Genomic DNA, 15,641 nt, shown 5'->3' with positions numbered 1-15,641 from the left:
TGGTCACTCTATCATAGAGACGATTACGAAATACGAACTTACGAACAAATATGCCGAAGGATAAGAACTCAACATAACCGGATATGGTAGTGAATTAGTATTCGGGTGAGTGTGTGTATGTGCAAATACAGCCTGTTGTTGTTCAGTCATCATCGGCTACTATTGCTTGGGTTTTTGCTGCTGTTGTTGTTGTTGTTATTGTTAGTATTGTTGGTCTAATAGAAGACAAAGGCATCCCCACATGCGTTGGAGTATTTGCCATGTCATGGATTTGAATTCAGTTTTCTGGTGACTCTTAAGTAGAACGGTAGACGGTAACGGCAACGGTTAATGCATTTCGAATGAATTTGAATTCAAATTTGAATAAAATAACGCATTTCTAAAACGAATTAAATCCGATTAAATTGCAATAATCTCAATACAAAGGCCTTATAATTTTTTTTCTAAGAAAAAATAGTGGCAATTTAGAAAAAAACAAAACGAAAAGAATTCTCAAAAAAAAAAATAGATTTTTGGTGAATTAAGAAAAAAAAAACAAAAACAAAAAAAAATACCAAATAAAAATGGCCTTAAATCCTTTAAATAAAAATATAGTGAAATTTTCACTACTAACGGTTCTTTTGCATTTCGTTACAAATGGTTTGTTGAAATTCGTTTTTATCAAAAAGAAATTTTCTTAAATAAAAACAAAATCTTTGTATATTTTTCCTTAATTTGTTCCAATTATATTTTGATTTCTCATTCAATTAAAGTTTTATTTTTTTTTATTCATATGAATTTGTTGTTGTTGTGTTTAAATCGTTTCTACTTTGTTTTCGTATGTGCTCATGTGTGTTCTGAAATTTACTTTTATCCTGATACCAATGTGGATGATGATGATGCTTTGATGATGTGCCTGCTTGTCTGGCATGTGCCTGTGACGGCTTCTATGGATGTCTACCATGACTCCTTTGCTCGGATGTTCTATATAATGAAAAAAAAAAAATAAAACAAAATAAAATAAATAAACGTAAATGGAATAAAACAAAATTATCTATGCCAACAAAACAAACAAAAAATACAACAACAAAATTTCTTCTTCTTGCAAATTGACTACAATTTTCGTTAAAGGTTCTGCAATCAAATGTTTCGTCTGCGATTCCGATGATAATCCTAGCTGTGCTGACCTGAAATCGAACAGCAGCATTGTAGCTGAGGTAAGGATATTTATCCCTAATCGTTATTACATACACGTGTAAAATTACTTATAAATGAATGTACACAATCGATTTGGACTTTAACAGAGCACTATGGGCGGAAATCGCAAAACAGCGGCAAAAAGTCAAATTTTCAAAATGAAAAATTATTGGATATTCCAATTGAAATTACTATAGAACATCTTGGATAGTAAAAATCGAAAGTTAATTTAAAACTTGGCAACCCTGTTCAGGAGAAAAAGGCTGCCAATGTTTACCAAAATTTATGCCAGTTGCGTTTAATAAAGGCGAACAAAAATTGACAAATTTCATGCTTAATTTTTTCGCAATAAAAGTGAATAAAGAAAACTTTTAAGAGGAGGTTTAGTAGTTCAAAATGTTGTAAGGACTTTACAAAATATTTTTGTTTTTGAACTTGAATTTATGGATTCAAAAGTGCAGTTTATATGTGAAAATTGTAACACATACGTATATTTGGGAGGAATAGAACTAGAAATGTTAACGATTATTAATGAAAATTTTTGCTTATTATTGTTCGTGAGGAAGTATACTTTTAAGTGCTGTAAAGTTTGTCTGCCCAAACTTGCCCATACTAAAATAAATGTAAGGGTTTTATAGTCAAATTTGTGAAAATCGGGCGATACATATATATGGTACACAGAAAAAAAAGTGTCTCGTAAATTTAAGAAGATTTTTACAATAATTTATTACAAGATTTTTCCAGAATTTTAGTTAATTTTTCGTATCTTCAACGAAAATTAACTACTCGAAAGGAAATTTTACAAATTCTAAGTAGCAATCGTTTAGTTCATGGCCTACAAAATACGATGGAAATTTCCTTAAAAAATTTCTTAACTGGTAGTTAAAAATTCGTTTGTTATGCTATAAAACTACTTGTGAAATGTAAAGTATTTTCTAAATAATAAGTGCAATTTACTATAAGATTTTTTTGTATGACAAAATATTTTTTTACGAAAAATGAACATGAAAATGGATAGCAATTTCTTACTGACAATTCCTATAGTTAATAATTGTTGGTAAAAAATTACCCAATGAAATATTTTTAGTTCACATGTAATTAAATTTATAGACATTTTCGTCAAAAATGGTAGATAACATTTCATGAAAATTTTGCAAATTTTAAGTTAAACGTTTCATCGTTCATAAACTGGTATGCCTTTACGAATATTATTCTCAGAGTAAATTGTCAGCAGATGCGATGAACTAATGCATAGTACAGAGATCTTTATCGGCATAGTGGAATGTGATTAATGTAAAGATGATGTTACTTGAGTTTTGTTGTGTATACATGAGCGTGGGGTTGTTTTTAAATATTTTGGTTCATTTAGCGGTTTGTGTGTGTGTGTGTGTTTCTTATTCGCGGATGGCTTATTTGGCTGGATGAGGTGTTGTTTTCAATAAAGGCACATGTGTTTTTGTTGTTGTAGGAATGTTTTGGCTTTGCTTGGTTTTGTTTGGCATGCTTCAGTTGTATAGTCGGCGTTGGCGTGGGCTGTTGCATCTTTTAATATGCAACAAGGGAATATAAAGGCATGGAATATTTTGGAATTTTGAGACATATATTGGTGTTTGTTTATTAAACCTTTTAAATGAAAGTTATTAATATTTTATCGGTAGTTTCGAGAAAAGTTATTAAGAATATTTAGGAAAATATGTTGAAATTGAAAGTGTATTGAAATTTTTATTATTCAATGTAAAAAAAATAATATTCAATTCCAGATGAATTTGGAAAATTTTTGTTATATCTCAGCGTATAGTTTAGCCATAAATTGGTAAGTATTGTTTTTTTTTTAATATGGCTTTCTTTTAAAAATAATATTTTTTATGTATTAATTATTTTTTTTTTTTTGGAAACCAGTTTAATGTTTTTCTTTGTTGTAAAAGCAATATTTAATTTCAGAGCAACTCCAGATGGGTTCGAAAATAGAGAATTGGTAAGTTTTCTTTTAAAATTTGGCTTTCTTTCAACTAGAATATTTACGTTTTTATGACCTTTTTATCATCAAAATTATAGGTTTTTAATACCTTATTTTAGTATTTCTTTAATCAATTTTTTTGGAAACCAATGTAATATTTTAATGTAAAAAAACAAATATTTAATTTCAGAATAACCCCTTAAAAATTTGAAAAAAATGTTGGTACTCCTTAGCTTGTAATTTAATAGTGAATTGGTAAGGATTCTTTAACTTTCTTTTAACCAGAATATTTGTTTTTTTATGCATAATATTATTTTTTTCATTCGATTTTTTGGAAACCTATTTAATAATTTTATTTAATGTAAAAAATAAATATTTTATTTCAGAATAGCCCAAATAAATTTGGACAACTTTTTATATTTCCCCTCAGCGTACAATTTAATAGAGAATTGGTAAGTTTTATATTAAAACTCTGGCTTTCTTTCAACTAGAATATTTATTTTATTATATCCTTCACATCGATAACAACACAGTTTTATGAGTTTATATAGAATACTTCATTATTTCTCTAATTGTTTCAGGTACCAATTTTATGAGATACGTTTTCCAAAGAAAAGTTGAATTCCTTACACCATTCGATAAAATGCCCCAAATATGGTAAGTTACAAGCTAAAATGAAGAATTAAAATTATATTTCATTACGTGGTGTTAATTTTTAACAATTTTCATTATTGTTTCCATTTTTTTCCAGCAAGATATGTGAAAAAATTACCTACGATGAATAAAAAAAAGGATAAGTCAAAATGTCCAAACAGCGGGTTCAAATGAACTACTCTCTGTTCCACGTGGTCATAATTTTTATTCACAAAAAACATTGTATTAAGAACTTTCATCATAAGTTTTTATAATAAAGTACTTTTGCTTAAAGAAAGTTTAATTTTAATGTATGAAAATTTTCATAATAGTAAAACGGTTTGTTGTTCCTTTAATTATTTAATTTCTCTGTACTGTGGAATGATTGATTTAAAAATAGTTTAATCGTCGACATTTTAAAGAGACTGTTAACCAATTTTTATTATCGGGTTTCCCACAAAATAAGCAAGTAAAACAAAATAATACTGACTTTTTAACTTGGTAGGGGTATATAAATCGTATGGTGTTGTAAAAATGAACTAAACTACAATGTGATAGATGAACTAAAATTTAAGAGAATTATAAACTAGACAAGTTGAAAAAAATCTTAAGGGCTAAATCATGGTCAATATTACTACAGTTTAGTTCATTTTGCAATGGAAAAGGGTTCACTGTTTTTTCAGTGTAGCTATATCTAAATCTGAACCGAATTTGATGAATTTTTGCACACTTTAAGGGTACTATAAAAAATTACTTTGTGTTAAATTTGAAGACAATCGGGTGGTAAATAAGCGCAGTATGGTCTAATTTGTCGGAATCGAGCGATACATATATATGGGGGCTATATGTAACTTTGATCCATTTTTTTCCAAATTCAACCGTGTTTGTCCTTTGACCAAGAAAACATGTTGTACCAAATTTTATCAAAATCGGTTAATAATTGCCACCGGAATCCTGCGAACAACAAACACAGAGGGACGGAATTAGAGTTAGATACCGAAGAATGTGATTTTGATGGTTAATATTTGTTTAATTTTAATTAATAAAATTAATTTAATAAAATGACAATTGGTTTATACTATTTACATCAAGTTCTGGGGATAAGGCGCTTTCTTAATAAGGAAAATAAGCAAATATAAATTAAACTCCGTCTAAGAGTATATTCTATAGTATTCCAAGTGGAATTACAATTTCGACCCCTCTATAGTAACGCACCTGGAATAAGGGGGATTGACTCCCTTTTTGTTGGTAACATTTGATTTTGATAAGATATATCGATATACCATGTTTGGCGATACTAGATTGATTGTAAATAATTTTTGCCGCAAATTTTCAATTTCCGCCCATAGTGCAGAGTTAAACTTCTAGCAGAACAATTCCTTACGGGAATAAACGGATGAAGACGCATACAACTATGAACGATAAATAAAAATACGTGCTTAGATAAATTTACTTGAAATTTGAAAATAGTCGAACAAAGAAGTTTGCTTGGATCCAAAGATTTTGACCTTTTCTTAATGATTTTGGTATTGATTCCGAGCCAAAGAAGCGGCTTCTTTAAAATAAAGACATTGAGCTGAACATGAAATCGGGCAGCACTCAGTGATAAGAGAGAAGTTCACCACTGTGGTATCACAATGGAATGAATAGTATAAGTGAGCCTGACACATCGGGCTGCCACCTAACCTAACCTAACTAACCTAACCAAAAAACGAAAAGTTTTTCGGCGGTGGATTATCCCCTCTCAGAAATGCTGGAGAAATTTTTTAGTGTTTTAAAGCTTCTCTAAGTGATTTCACCACAATGTGGAACGCCATTCGGACTCGGCTTTAAAAAATTATGTCCCTTATAATTGAGCTTAACATAGAAACGGATAGCAATCAGTGATAAGAGAGAAGTTCACCACTGTGGTATCACAATGGAAACAAGTATATACGGCCGTAAGTTCGCCAGGCCGAAGCTTATGTACGCTCCTCCATGGATTGCGTAGAAAGTTCTACTGAAGACTGTCATCCACAATCGAATTACTTGGGTTGCGGTATCACTTGCCGATGTCAAGGTATCTTAACTTCCTAACACCGTGGTAGTCCATATGTGGTATATATTAAACTAAAAAAGGCCGATTAAATATGTACACAATTAAGTTTGAAAAAATTTTCTATAGAAATAAAATTTTGATAAAAGTTTCTATAGAAATAAAATTTTGACAGAATAAAATTTTGACAACATTTGCTATAGAAGTAAAATTTGGACAAAATTTTCTATAGAAATAAAATTTTAACAAAATTTTCTATAGAAATAAAATTTTGTCAAAATTTTCTATAGAAATAAAATTTTAACAAAATTTTCTATAGAAATAAAATTTTGTCAAAATTTTCTATAGAAGTAAAATTTTGACAACATTCTCTATAGAATTAAAATTTTGACAAAATTTTCTATAGGAATAAAATTTTGACAAAATTTTCCATAAAAATAAAATTTTGACAAAATTTTTGTATAGAAATAATATTTTGGTAGATTATTTTTGGCTCGAGTGGCAACCACGATTATGAACCGATATGGACCAATTTTTGTATGATTGGGGATCGGCTATATATAGCTATAGACCTATATGGACCAATTTTGGCATGGTTATTAGCGGCCATTTACTAACACCACGTTGCAAATTTCAACCGGATCGGATGAATTTTGCTTCTTCAAGAGGCTCCTGAGATCAAACCTGGGGAACGGTTTATATGGGGGCTATATATAATTAAGGACCGATATGGACCAATTTTTGCATCGTTCTTACAGACCATATAACACCACGTACCAAATTTCAACCGAATCGGATGAATTTTGCTCTGGGGATGGGTTTATAAGGGGGCTATATATAATTATGGACCGATATGGACCAATTATTGCATGGTTCTTAGAGACCATATACTAATACCATGTTCCAAAGTTCAGGCGGATCGCCACAGGCACATACCAAATTTCAGTCAGATCGGATGAAATATGCTACTCTTATAGGGTCCGCAAACCAAATTTGGGGGACCGCTTATATGGGGGCTATACGTAAAAGTGGACCGATATGGCCCATTTGCAATACCATCCGACCTACATCAATAACAACTACTTGTGCCAAGGTCGATAGCTTGTTTCGTTCGGAAGTTAGCGTGATTTCAACAGACGGACGGACAGTCGGACGGACATGCTTAGATCGACTCAGAATTTCATATGGGGTCTTAGAGCAATATATCGATGTGTTACAAACGGAATGACAAAGTTAATAACATATACGCCCCATCCTATGGTGGAGGGTATAAAAATAGTATAAGTGAGCCTGAAATATCGGGCTACCACTATACCGAAACCAATCTATACGATTTAGGTGTAGAGGGCCTTTACGTCCAGAAAGAGGTGTGCGGAATATGATGTGTATCGGTCCATGTGTTTGTGCAGCTCTAATACAGACCGAACTTCCGATTATACTCCGTGGGTCTAGACACCCAATTTGTAGCCCTCATATAGACTGATCTCCCGATTTAACTTCTGGGACGTTAAGATACCACATAAACCGCATCCACAGTGGCTCCAAATCGTTTTTTTTTTTTTTGTTGCAAATAATTCTGCAACTTTTGAACAGAGGAATAAATCAACGGAATTTTTAAGATTATAAACTTTTTTTTTGTAATTAAAACATCTTTCTTTTAACGAAATTGGTCTTTAGTATAGTGTAAGTTACGTGTTCTAAAATTTAGGTTGCATAACCTTTTATATTAGGCCATTATATATCACACACAAAGAAAATTTCATTAAAAATCAGCCAACGAAAAATTTTCATTGATATAACGAAACATTTTGGTTAATACAATGAAAATATTCGTTAATTGTATGAAAATTCGACAGAAAATTCGTTATAATAACAAAAAATTTCGTTGTATTAACGAATTTGTTTCATTGGCTGACTTTTAATGACACATTTCGTTAATACAACTTTTTCTATTAGTGCAGTGATGATGTCCCTGATTAACTAATAAATGATACCACTCATAATATATCAAAATATGTTTCTCTTTGTGTAATTATATGGCATATTTTCTATGACATATGCATTCACAAATGAGCTCCCAACTTTTCACTTACTTATCCCAAAATGATTTCCTTTATATACTAAAAGCCATCTGTGTCAAATTTATATATCATTTCCTTGAGAAACGTGTGGAATTCATAGATGTCTTTATATCAACCCATTATGGACGCAAATGTTGACACACACACACACAAGAGAACTCCAATTTTCCTTGGTAATAGACATCATTATGGTCCAAAGACATGCTTGAGCATTAAACATTTGTTACACTCAAAAAAACTAGGATTCAAAGATTTCGATCTTTCTTAAATATTTTGGATAAGGATTGAGAGCCAAAGATGCTGGTTCTTTCAAATAAATACATTTTTATACCCTCCACCATAGGATGGGGGTATATTAACTTTGTCATTCCGTTTGTAACACATCGAAATATTGCTCTAAGACCCCATAAAGTATATATATTCTGGGTCGTGGTGAAATTCTGAGTCGATCTAAGCATGTCCGTCCGTCCGTCCGTCTGTCCGTCTGTCCGGCTGTCCGTCCGTCTGTGGAAATCACGCTAACTTCCGAACGAAACTAGCTATCGACTTGAAACTTGGCACAAGTAGTTGTTATTGATGTAGGTCGGATGGTACTGAAAATGGGCCATATCGGCCCACGTTTACGTATAGCCCCCAAATAAACCGATCCCCAAATTTGGCTTGCGGAGCCTTCTGGAGCAACAAAATTTATCCATTCCGGTTGAAATTTGGTACGTGGTCTAAGTATACGGTCTCTAACAACCATGCAAAAACTGGTCCATAATTATATATAGCTCCCATATAAACCGATCCCCAGATTTGACCTCCGGAGCCTCTTGGAAGGGCAAAATTCATCCGATCCGTTTGAAATTGGGTACCTGATGTTAGTATACGGTCTCTAACAAGCATGCAAAAATTGGTCCATATCGGTCCATAATTATATATAGCTCCCATATAAACCGATCCCCAGATTCGAACTCTGGAGCCTCTTGGATGAGCAAAATTCATCCGATCCAATTGAAATTTAGTACGTGGTGTTAGTATATGGTCTCTAACAACCATGCAAAAATTGGCCCATATCGGTCCATAATTATATATAGCTCCCATATAAACCGATCCCCAGATTTGACCTCCGGAGCCTCTTGGAGGAGCAAAAGTTATCCGATGCGGTTGAAATTTGGTACATTTCGTTAGTATATGGCCTCTAACAGCCATGTAAAAATTGTCAAATTTTATTACTATAGAAAGTTTTGTCAAAATTTCATTTCTATAGAAAGTTTTGTAAAAAGTTTATTTCTATAGCAATGTTTGTCAACATTTTATTTCCATAGAAAATTATGTCAAAATTTTATTTCTATAGAAAATTTTGTAAAAAATTTATTTCTGTAGAAAATTTTGTCAACATTTTATTTCTATAGACAATTTTGTCAACATTTTATTTCTATAGAACATTTTGTCAACATTTTATTTCTATAGAAAATTTTGTCAACATTTTATTTCTATAGAAAATGTTGTCAAAATTTTATTGCTATAGAAAATATGGTCAACATTTTACTTCCATAGAAAATTTTGTCAACATTTTATTTCTATAGAAAATTTTGTCAAGTTTTTATTTCTATAGAAAATTTTGTCAAAATTTTATTTCTATAGAAAATTTTGTCAAACTGAATTATATACGTATTTAATCGGCCTTTTTTATACCCACCACCATAGAATGGTGACGGGGGTATAATAAGTTTGTCATTCCGTTTGTAACGCATCGAAATATCGATTTCCGACTATATAAAGTATATATATTCTTGATCAGGGAGAAATTCTAAGACGATATAACGATGTCCGTCTGTCCGTCTGTCTGTCTGTCTGTCTGTCTGTCTGTCTGTTGTAATCACGCTACAGACTTCAATAATGAAGCAATCGTGCTGAAATTTTGCACAAGCTCGTCTTTTGTCTGCAGGCAGGTCAAGTTCGAAGATGGGCTATATCGGTCCAGGTTTTGATATAGTCCCCATATAAACCGACCTCCCGATTTGGGGTCTTGGGCTTATAGAAATCGTAATTTTTATCCAATTTGCCTGAAATTTGAAATCTGGAGGTATTTTATGACCATAAAGAGATGTGCCAAAATGGTGAGTATCGGTCCACGTTTTGGTATAGCCCCCATATAGACCGATCTCCCGATTTTACTTCTTGGGCTTATAGAAACCGCAGTTTTTATTCAATTTACCTGAAATTTGAAATCTAGAGGTATTGTAGGACCACAAATACGTGTGCCAAAAATTGTGAGTATCGGTCCATATTTTGGTATAGCCTCCATATAGACCGATCTCCCGATTTTACTTCTTGGGCTTATAGAAAACGCAGTTTTTATTCAATTTACCTGAAATTGGAAATCTAGAGGTATTGTAAGACCACAAATACGTGTGCCAAAAATTGTGAGTATCGGTCCATATTTGGGTATAGCCCCCATATAGACCGATCTCCCGATTTTACTTCTTGGGCTTATAGAAACCGCAGTTTTTATTCAATTTATCTGAAATTGGAAATCTAGAGGTATTGTAGGACCACAAATATGTGTGCCAAAAATTGTGAGTATCGGTCCATATTTTGGTATAGCCCCCATATAGACCGATCTCCCGATTTTACTTCTTGGGCTTATAGAAACCGCAGTTTTTATTCAATTTACCTGAAATTGGAAATCTAGAGGTATTGTAGGACCACAAATACGTGTGCCAAAAATTGTGAGTATCGGTCCATATTTTGGGATAGCCCCCATATAGACCGATCTCCCGATTTGGGGTCTTGGGAAACCGTAGTTTTTATCCAATTTGTCTGAAATTGGAAATCTAGAGGTATTTTAGGACCATAAAGAGGTGTGCGGAAAATGGTGAGTATCGACCCATTTTGGTATAGCCCCCATATAGACCGATTTCCCAATTTTACTTCTTGGGCTTCTAGAATCCGAAGTTTTTATCCTATTTGCCTGAAATTGGAAATCTAGAGGTATTTTCGGGTCACAAAGAGGTGTGCCGAAAATGGTGCGTATCGGTCAATATTTTAGTATAGCCCCCATAAGAACGATCTCCCGATTTAACTCCTTGGGTTTCTAGAAACCGTAGTTTTTATCTGATATGCCTGAAATTGTAAATATTCTGGTATTTTAGGCTCACAAAAACGTGTATCGGATTAAGTTTTTATCGGTCCATTTGGTAATGCCTCCATATAGACCGACTTCACTTCTTGAGGGTGTAGAAGGCGCACTGATCATGAAAATTGTTTGAAACTCAATGTAAAATTTCCAGATTTTACTTCTACAGATTTAAGATTTCAAATCAAGACGTTATTTTATAATTTTCTTGCACACTTACAAGAGATGTTAATGATTCCTCTAAACCTCAAACAAAAATGGTTCTTATAAATCCAGAATCTGATATAGTCCTCATAGGTGAAATCTTTAAATTTATCTTCGGGTTGTGTCCTCAAGTCCTCAAGCCCTCCTGAAATTTCAAAGGAAACCCTAATATTTGGTTCATGGTGGTGGGAATTTAAGATTCGGCCCGGCCGAACTTACTGCTGTATATACTTGTTTTGTTTAATATATACCCCTTATGGACTAACTTACAATTTAGAAGACAGTGTTAAAAAGTTTTACGATACCTTGCCATCGGCAAGTGTTATCGCAACCCAAGTAATTCGATTGTGGATGACAGCCTTTAGTAGAATTTCCTACGCAATCCATGGTGGAGGGTACATAAGATTCGGCCTGGCCGAACTTACGGCCGTATATACTTGTTTTTATTGATCTACCTTTTAAGAACGTAATGAAGCAGAACTTCAAAGTATTTTTTAGCAAATTTTTTTTTTTTAAATTGAAAATACAAACTCCTCAAAATAAATATTGCCCGGCTCTTAAGATTTTGTCATTACACTTATGATTTTGGTAGTGATTTCGAGTAAAAGATGGGGAGAATTGAATTGAAGGACACCTATAAGACACAGTTCTCTTGTAAATTTAAGTTAGGAAAATTTTTAATTAATTTATATTTCCGCTTTTTTCTTCATAAGCTATAAAAGTTCTTTAACAACGTATTAACGACACCTTAAATTTCCCAATTCTGAGTAGACTTTGAGTAAACATTATGCTACTATGTTTTAAATTAAAAACGTCGTTAAACAAAAGTGTGAAAAAATACAAAAAGGCTAAAAATTTAATTTTGAAGAATTTTTCGGTATTATTAAAGCCAAGTTTATCTTAGGCCAAGAACATTTTCTCCCATGTTCAGATATATAATTTTAGGTCGAATCACTTAACACTTAGGACAAAACGGCTTCATTGAAAAGTTTATCGGTTTTGGACAAGGCAAAAACGTCTTCTATTCTATTCTATACAAGGAAAAAAAAACATCTTCATTGTTAAGCAAATTTCACATTCGTATATTAAGGACATGAAATTTATGGCTTTGCGACAGTTTTGTTTTGGGTGTATTTTTGAAGTTGATTTATCTTTAATCCATAAACACAATATCTCAGTTGATTTAAAAATTACTTTCTTTTAATCAAAAATGGTTTTCTGTCATTTGAGGAAAACTTTGCCTTTGAAAAAGGGAGTTTTAATGAATCGCCTGCTAAATTCGTAGAAAAATATTTTTAATCCAAACATTTTGAATGTCTTTAAATTAATTTTTAATTCCTTAGTTTAAAGAAATATTTCCCTAATATTGGGTAAATTGTCACTGGTGCCAAAACTAATATACCTAATTTTACCAAATTTTTACCAAATGCAAAAAAATCTTATTTTTAAAATTTTGGTCAAATTTTTGTGGTTAGCATGAAAAAAAAAATTTAAGACTTGTTTTATTATTATTTCAGCAATTGCGATATTATATTTTATATCCCTCGAACAAGGGAAAGTTAATACTTCGACTTTAAAAGTAGACCTTACACGTAAATTAAAATTTTTAAAGCTATTGAATTTATAAAAATTTTGTTAAAATATATATAGCAAATTTTGTTATAATATTGTTTGTATAAAAAATTTGTAAAAGTTGTATTTCTATTTTTTGTCAAGATTTATTTGTATAGAACATTTTGTCAAATTTTATTTCTATAGAAAATTTTGTCAAAATTGTATTTCTATAGAAAATTTTCTCAAGATTTAATTTCTACAGAAAATTTTGTCAAAATTTTATTTTTATAGAAAATTTTATCAAAATTTTGTTTCTATAGAAAATGGTGCAAAATTTTTATTTCTATAGAAAATTTTGTCAAAATTTTATTTTTATAGAAAATTTTATCAAAATTTTGTTTCTATAGGAAACTGTGCAAAAATTTTATTTCTATAGAAAATTTTGTCAAAATTTTATTTCTATAGAAAATTTTGTCAAAATTTTATTTCACACAAAAAAAAAATTTTTCTGATTCAATCACGAAATTAATTGATCCAATTAATTTTTTAATTGAAATGTCTTCAATCACAAAAATGATAGTATCAATCACAGTTTTAATTGGGCATAGAAAAAAATCTTGAGTAAAAAATTAATTGATTTCATTACCAAATTTCAATTAATTTTTTAATTGATTCAATTAAAAATTTAATTGATGTTGATTGCCAAACTCAATTAATTTATTAATTAAAAAAGGTAACTATTTTCAATTACCTTTTGAATTGGCTTAGAATTTTTATTTGGATTAACAATTGATTGTTTGAAAAAAAATTTTGATTAAAAATTTAAAAAAATGTTAATCACTTTTTTAACTGATTTAGTCTTCCGAATATGATTAAAAGTTTATTGTATCAATTAACTTTTTAATTAAAAATTTTAAAATTTTCAATCATTGACTTAATTAACTTAATGTTTCTATCTTGATTAAAAAGTTAATTGTACCAATTAATTTATTAATTGAAAAAAAATTCAACTTCAATTAACTTTTTAATTGGAAATATTTTGGTGATATTTTTTTCTGTGTTCTATAGAAAATTTTGCTGAAATTTTATTTTTATAGAAAATTTTGTTGAAATTATATTTTTATATAAAAAAATTTGTCAAGATTTAATTTCTATAGAAAATTTTGTCAAGATTTAATTTCTATAGAAAATTTTATCAAAATTTTGTTTCTATAGAAAATTTTGTCAAAATTTTATTTCTGTTGAAAATTTTGTCAAAATTTTATTTGTCTAGAACATTTTGTCAAAATTTTATTTCTATTGATGATTTTGTCCAAATTTTATTTCTATTGATGATTTTGTCCAATTTTTATTTCTATAGATGATTTTGTCCAAATTTTATTTCTATAGAAAATTTTGTCAAAATTTTATTTCTATAGAAAATTTTGTCAAAATTTAATTTCTATAGAAAATTTAGTCAAATTTTTATTTCCGTAGAAAAATTTGTAAAATGTTTGTTTCTATAGAAAATTTTGACAAAATTTTATTTCTATAGAAAATTTTGTTTCTATGGAAAATATTGCCACATTTTTTTTTTTTTGTTCAAAAAAATTTAGTTTTTGAGATAACAGGTTGGCTGATAAGTCCCCGGTCTAACAAAAAAACACAATTTTTTTCGTCAAAATTCGTTTTTAGTATTTAATATAGTTCCCTTCAAAAGCGATACAAGGATTATAACGACCTTCCAATTTCTTGATACCATTTTGGTATCACTCCTTCGGTTTTGCCTTAAAATAGGCCTCAGTTTCGGCGATCATCTCTTCATTGCAGTCAAATTTTTTCCCTGCGAGCATCCTTTTGAGGTCTGAGAACAAGACAAAGTCGCTGGGGGCCAGATCTGGAGAATACGGTGGGCGGGGAAGCAATTCGAAGCCCAATTCATGAATTTTTGCCATCGTTCTCATTGACTTGTGGCTCGGTGCGTTGTCTTGGTGGAACAACACTTTTTTCTTCTTCATATGAGGCTGTTTTGCCGCGATTTCGACCTTCAAACGCTCCAATAACCCCATATAATAGTCACTGTTGATGGTTTTTCCTTTATCAAGATAATCGATAAAAATTATTCCATTAAATTATTCCAAAAAACAGAGGCCATTACTTTGTCAGTGGACTTTTGAGTCTTTCCACGCTTCGGAGACGGTTCACCGGTCGCTGTCCACTTAGCCGACTGTCGATTGGACTCAGGAGTGTAGTGATGTTGCACAGAGCTTCCGCATATCCAAATATTGATGAATGATATGACCAACACGTTCCTTTGATATCTTTAAGGCCTCTGCTATCTCGATTAACTTCATTTTACGGTCATTCAAAATCATTTTGTGGATTTTTTTGATGTTTTCGTCGGCAACCACCTCTTTCGGGCGTCCACTGCGTTCACCGTCCTCCGTGCTCATTTCACCACGATTGAATTTTGCATACCAATCAATTATTGTTTATTTCCCTGGGGCAGAGTCCGGAAACTCATTATCAAGCCACGTTTTTGCTTCCACCGTATTTTTTCCCTTCAGAAAACAGTATTTTATCGAAACACGAAATTCCTTTTTTTCATTTTTTTCACAATAACAAAAGTTGCTTCACAAAAGACGCTCTATCTCACAAACTAATTGACTTTCAGACGTCAAATTTTCACACGAATCATTTGAAGGTTGGTACTATGTAATCGATCATTTGAAGGTTGGTACCATCTATGTGTCAGACCGGGGACTTATCAGCCAACCTGTTACAATGAAATATAGCTTTAAAATTGTTAGAGATATTTTTTCAGTGTATGAATGAACATTAACCATTCCATTTTTAGACCAAACCAACCACACCTCAGCACTCTTTTTCTAAAGTGGG

The 15,641-nt window shown here is 31.2% G+C and overlaps 1 protein-coding gene across 1 annotated transcript in view; it reads left to right on the top strand.

Annotated features, from left to right (window-relative positions):
- Window positions 1-303: 303 nt before the first annotated feature.
- The window catches only part of witty (without maturity), a 51,936-nt gene continuing 36,598 nt past the window's right edge, over window positions 304-15,641 (top strand). The window contains exons 1-2 of the mRNA XM_075293965.1: window positions 304-639; window positions 1,111-1,196. Of these exons, the coding sequence (XP_075150080.1) occupies window positions 564-639; window positions 1,111-1,196 (162 nt within the window). The 5' untranslated portion in view covers window positions 304-563. The remainder of the gene's footprint in view (window positions 640-1,110; window positions 1,197-15,641) is intronic.

Source organism: Haematobia irritans, chromosome 2 (assembly GCF_050003625.1).
Source record: "Haematobia irritans isolate KBUSLIRL chromosome 2, ASM5000362v1, whole genome shotgun sequence".
Taxonomy (NCBI): Eukaryota; Metazoa; Arthropoda; class Insecta; order Diptera; family Muscidae; genus Haematobia; species Haematobia irritans.
The sequence above is the reverse complement of the archived record's forward strand: the minus strand, read 5'-3'. Positions and strand labels throughout refer to the sequence as shown.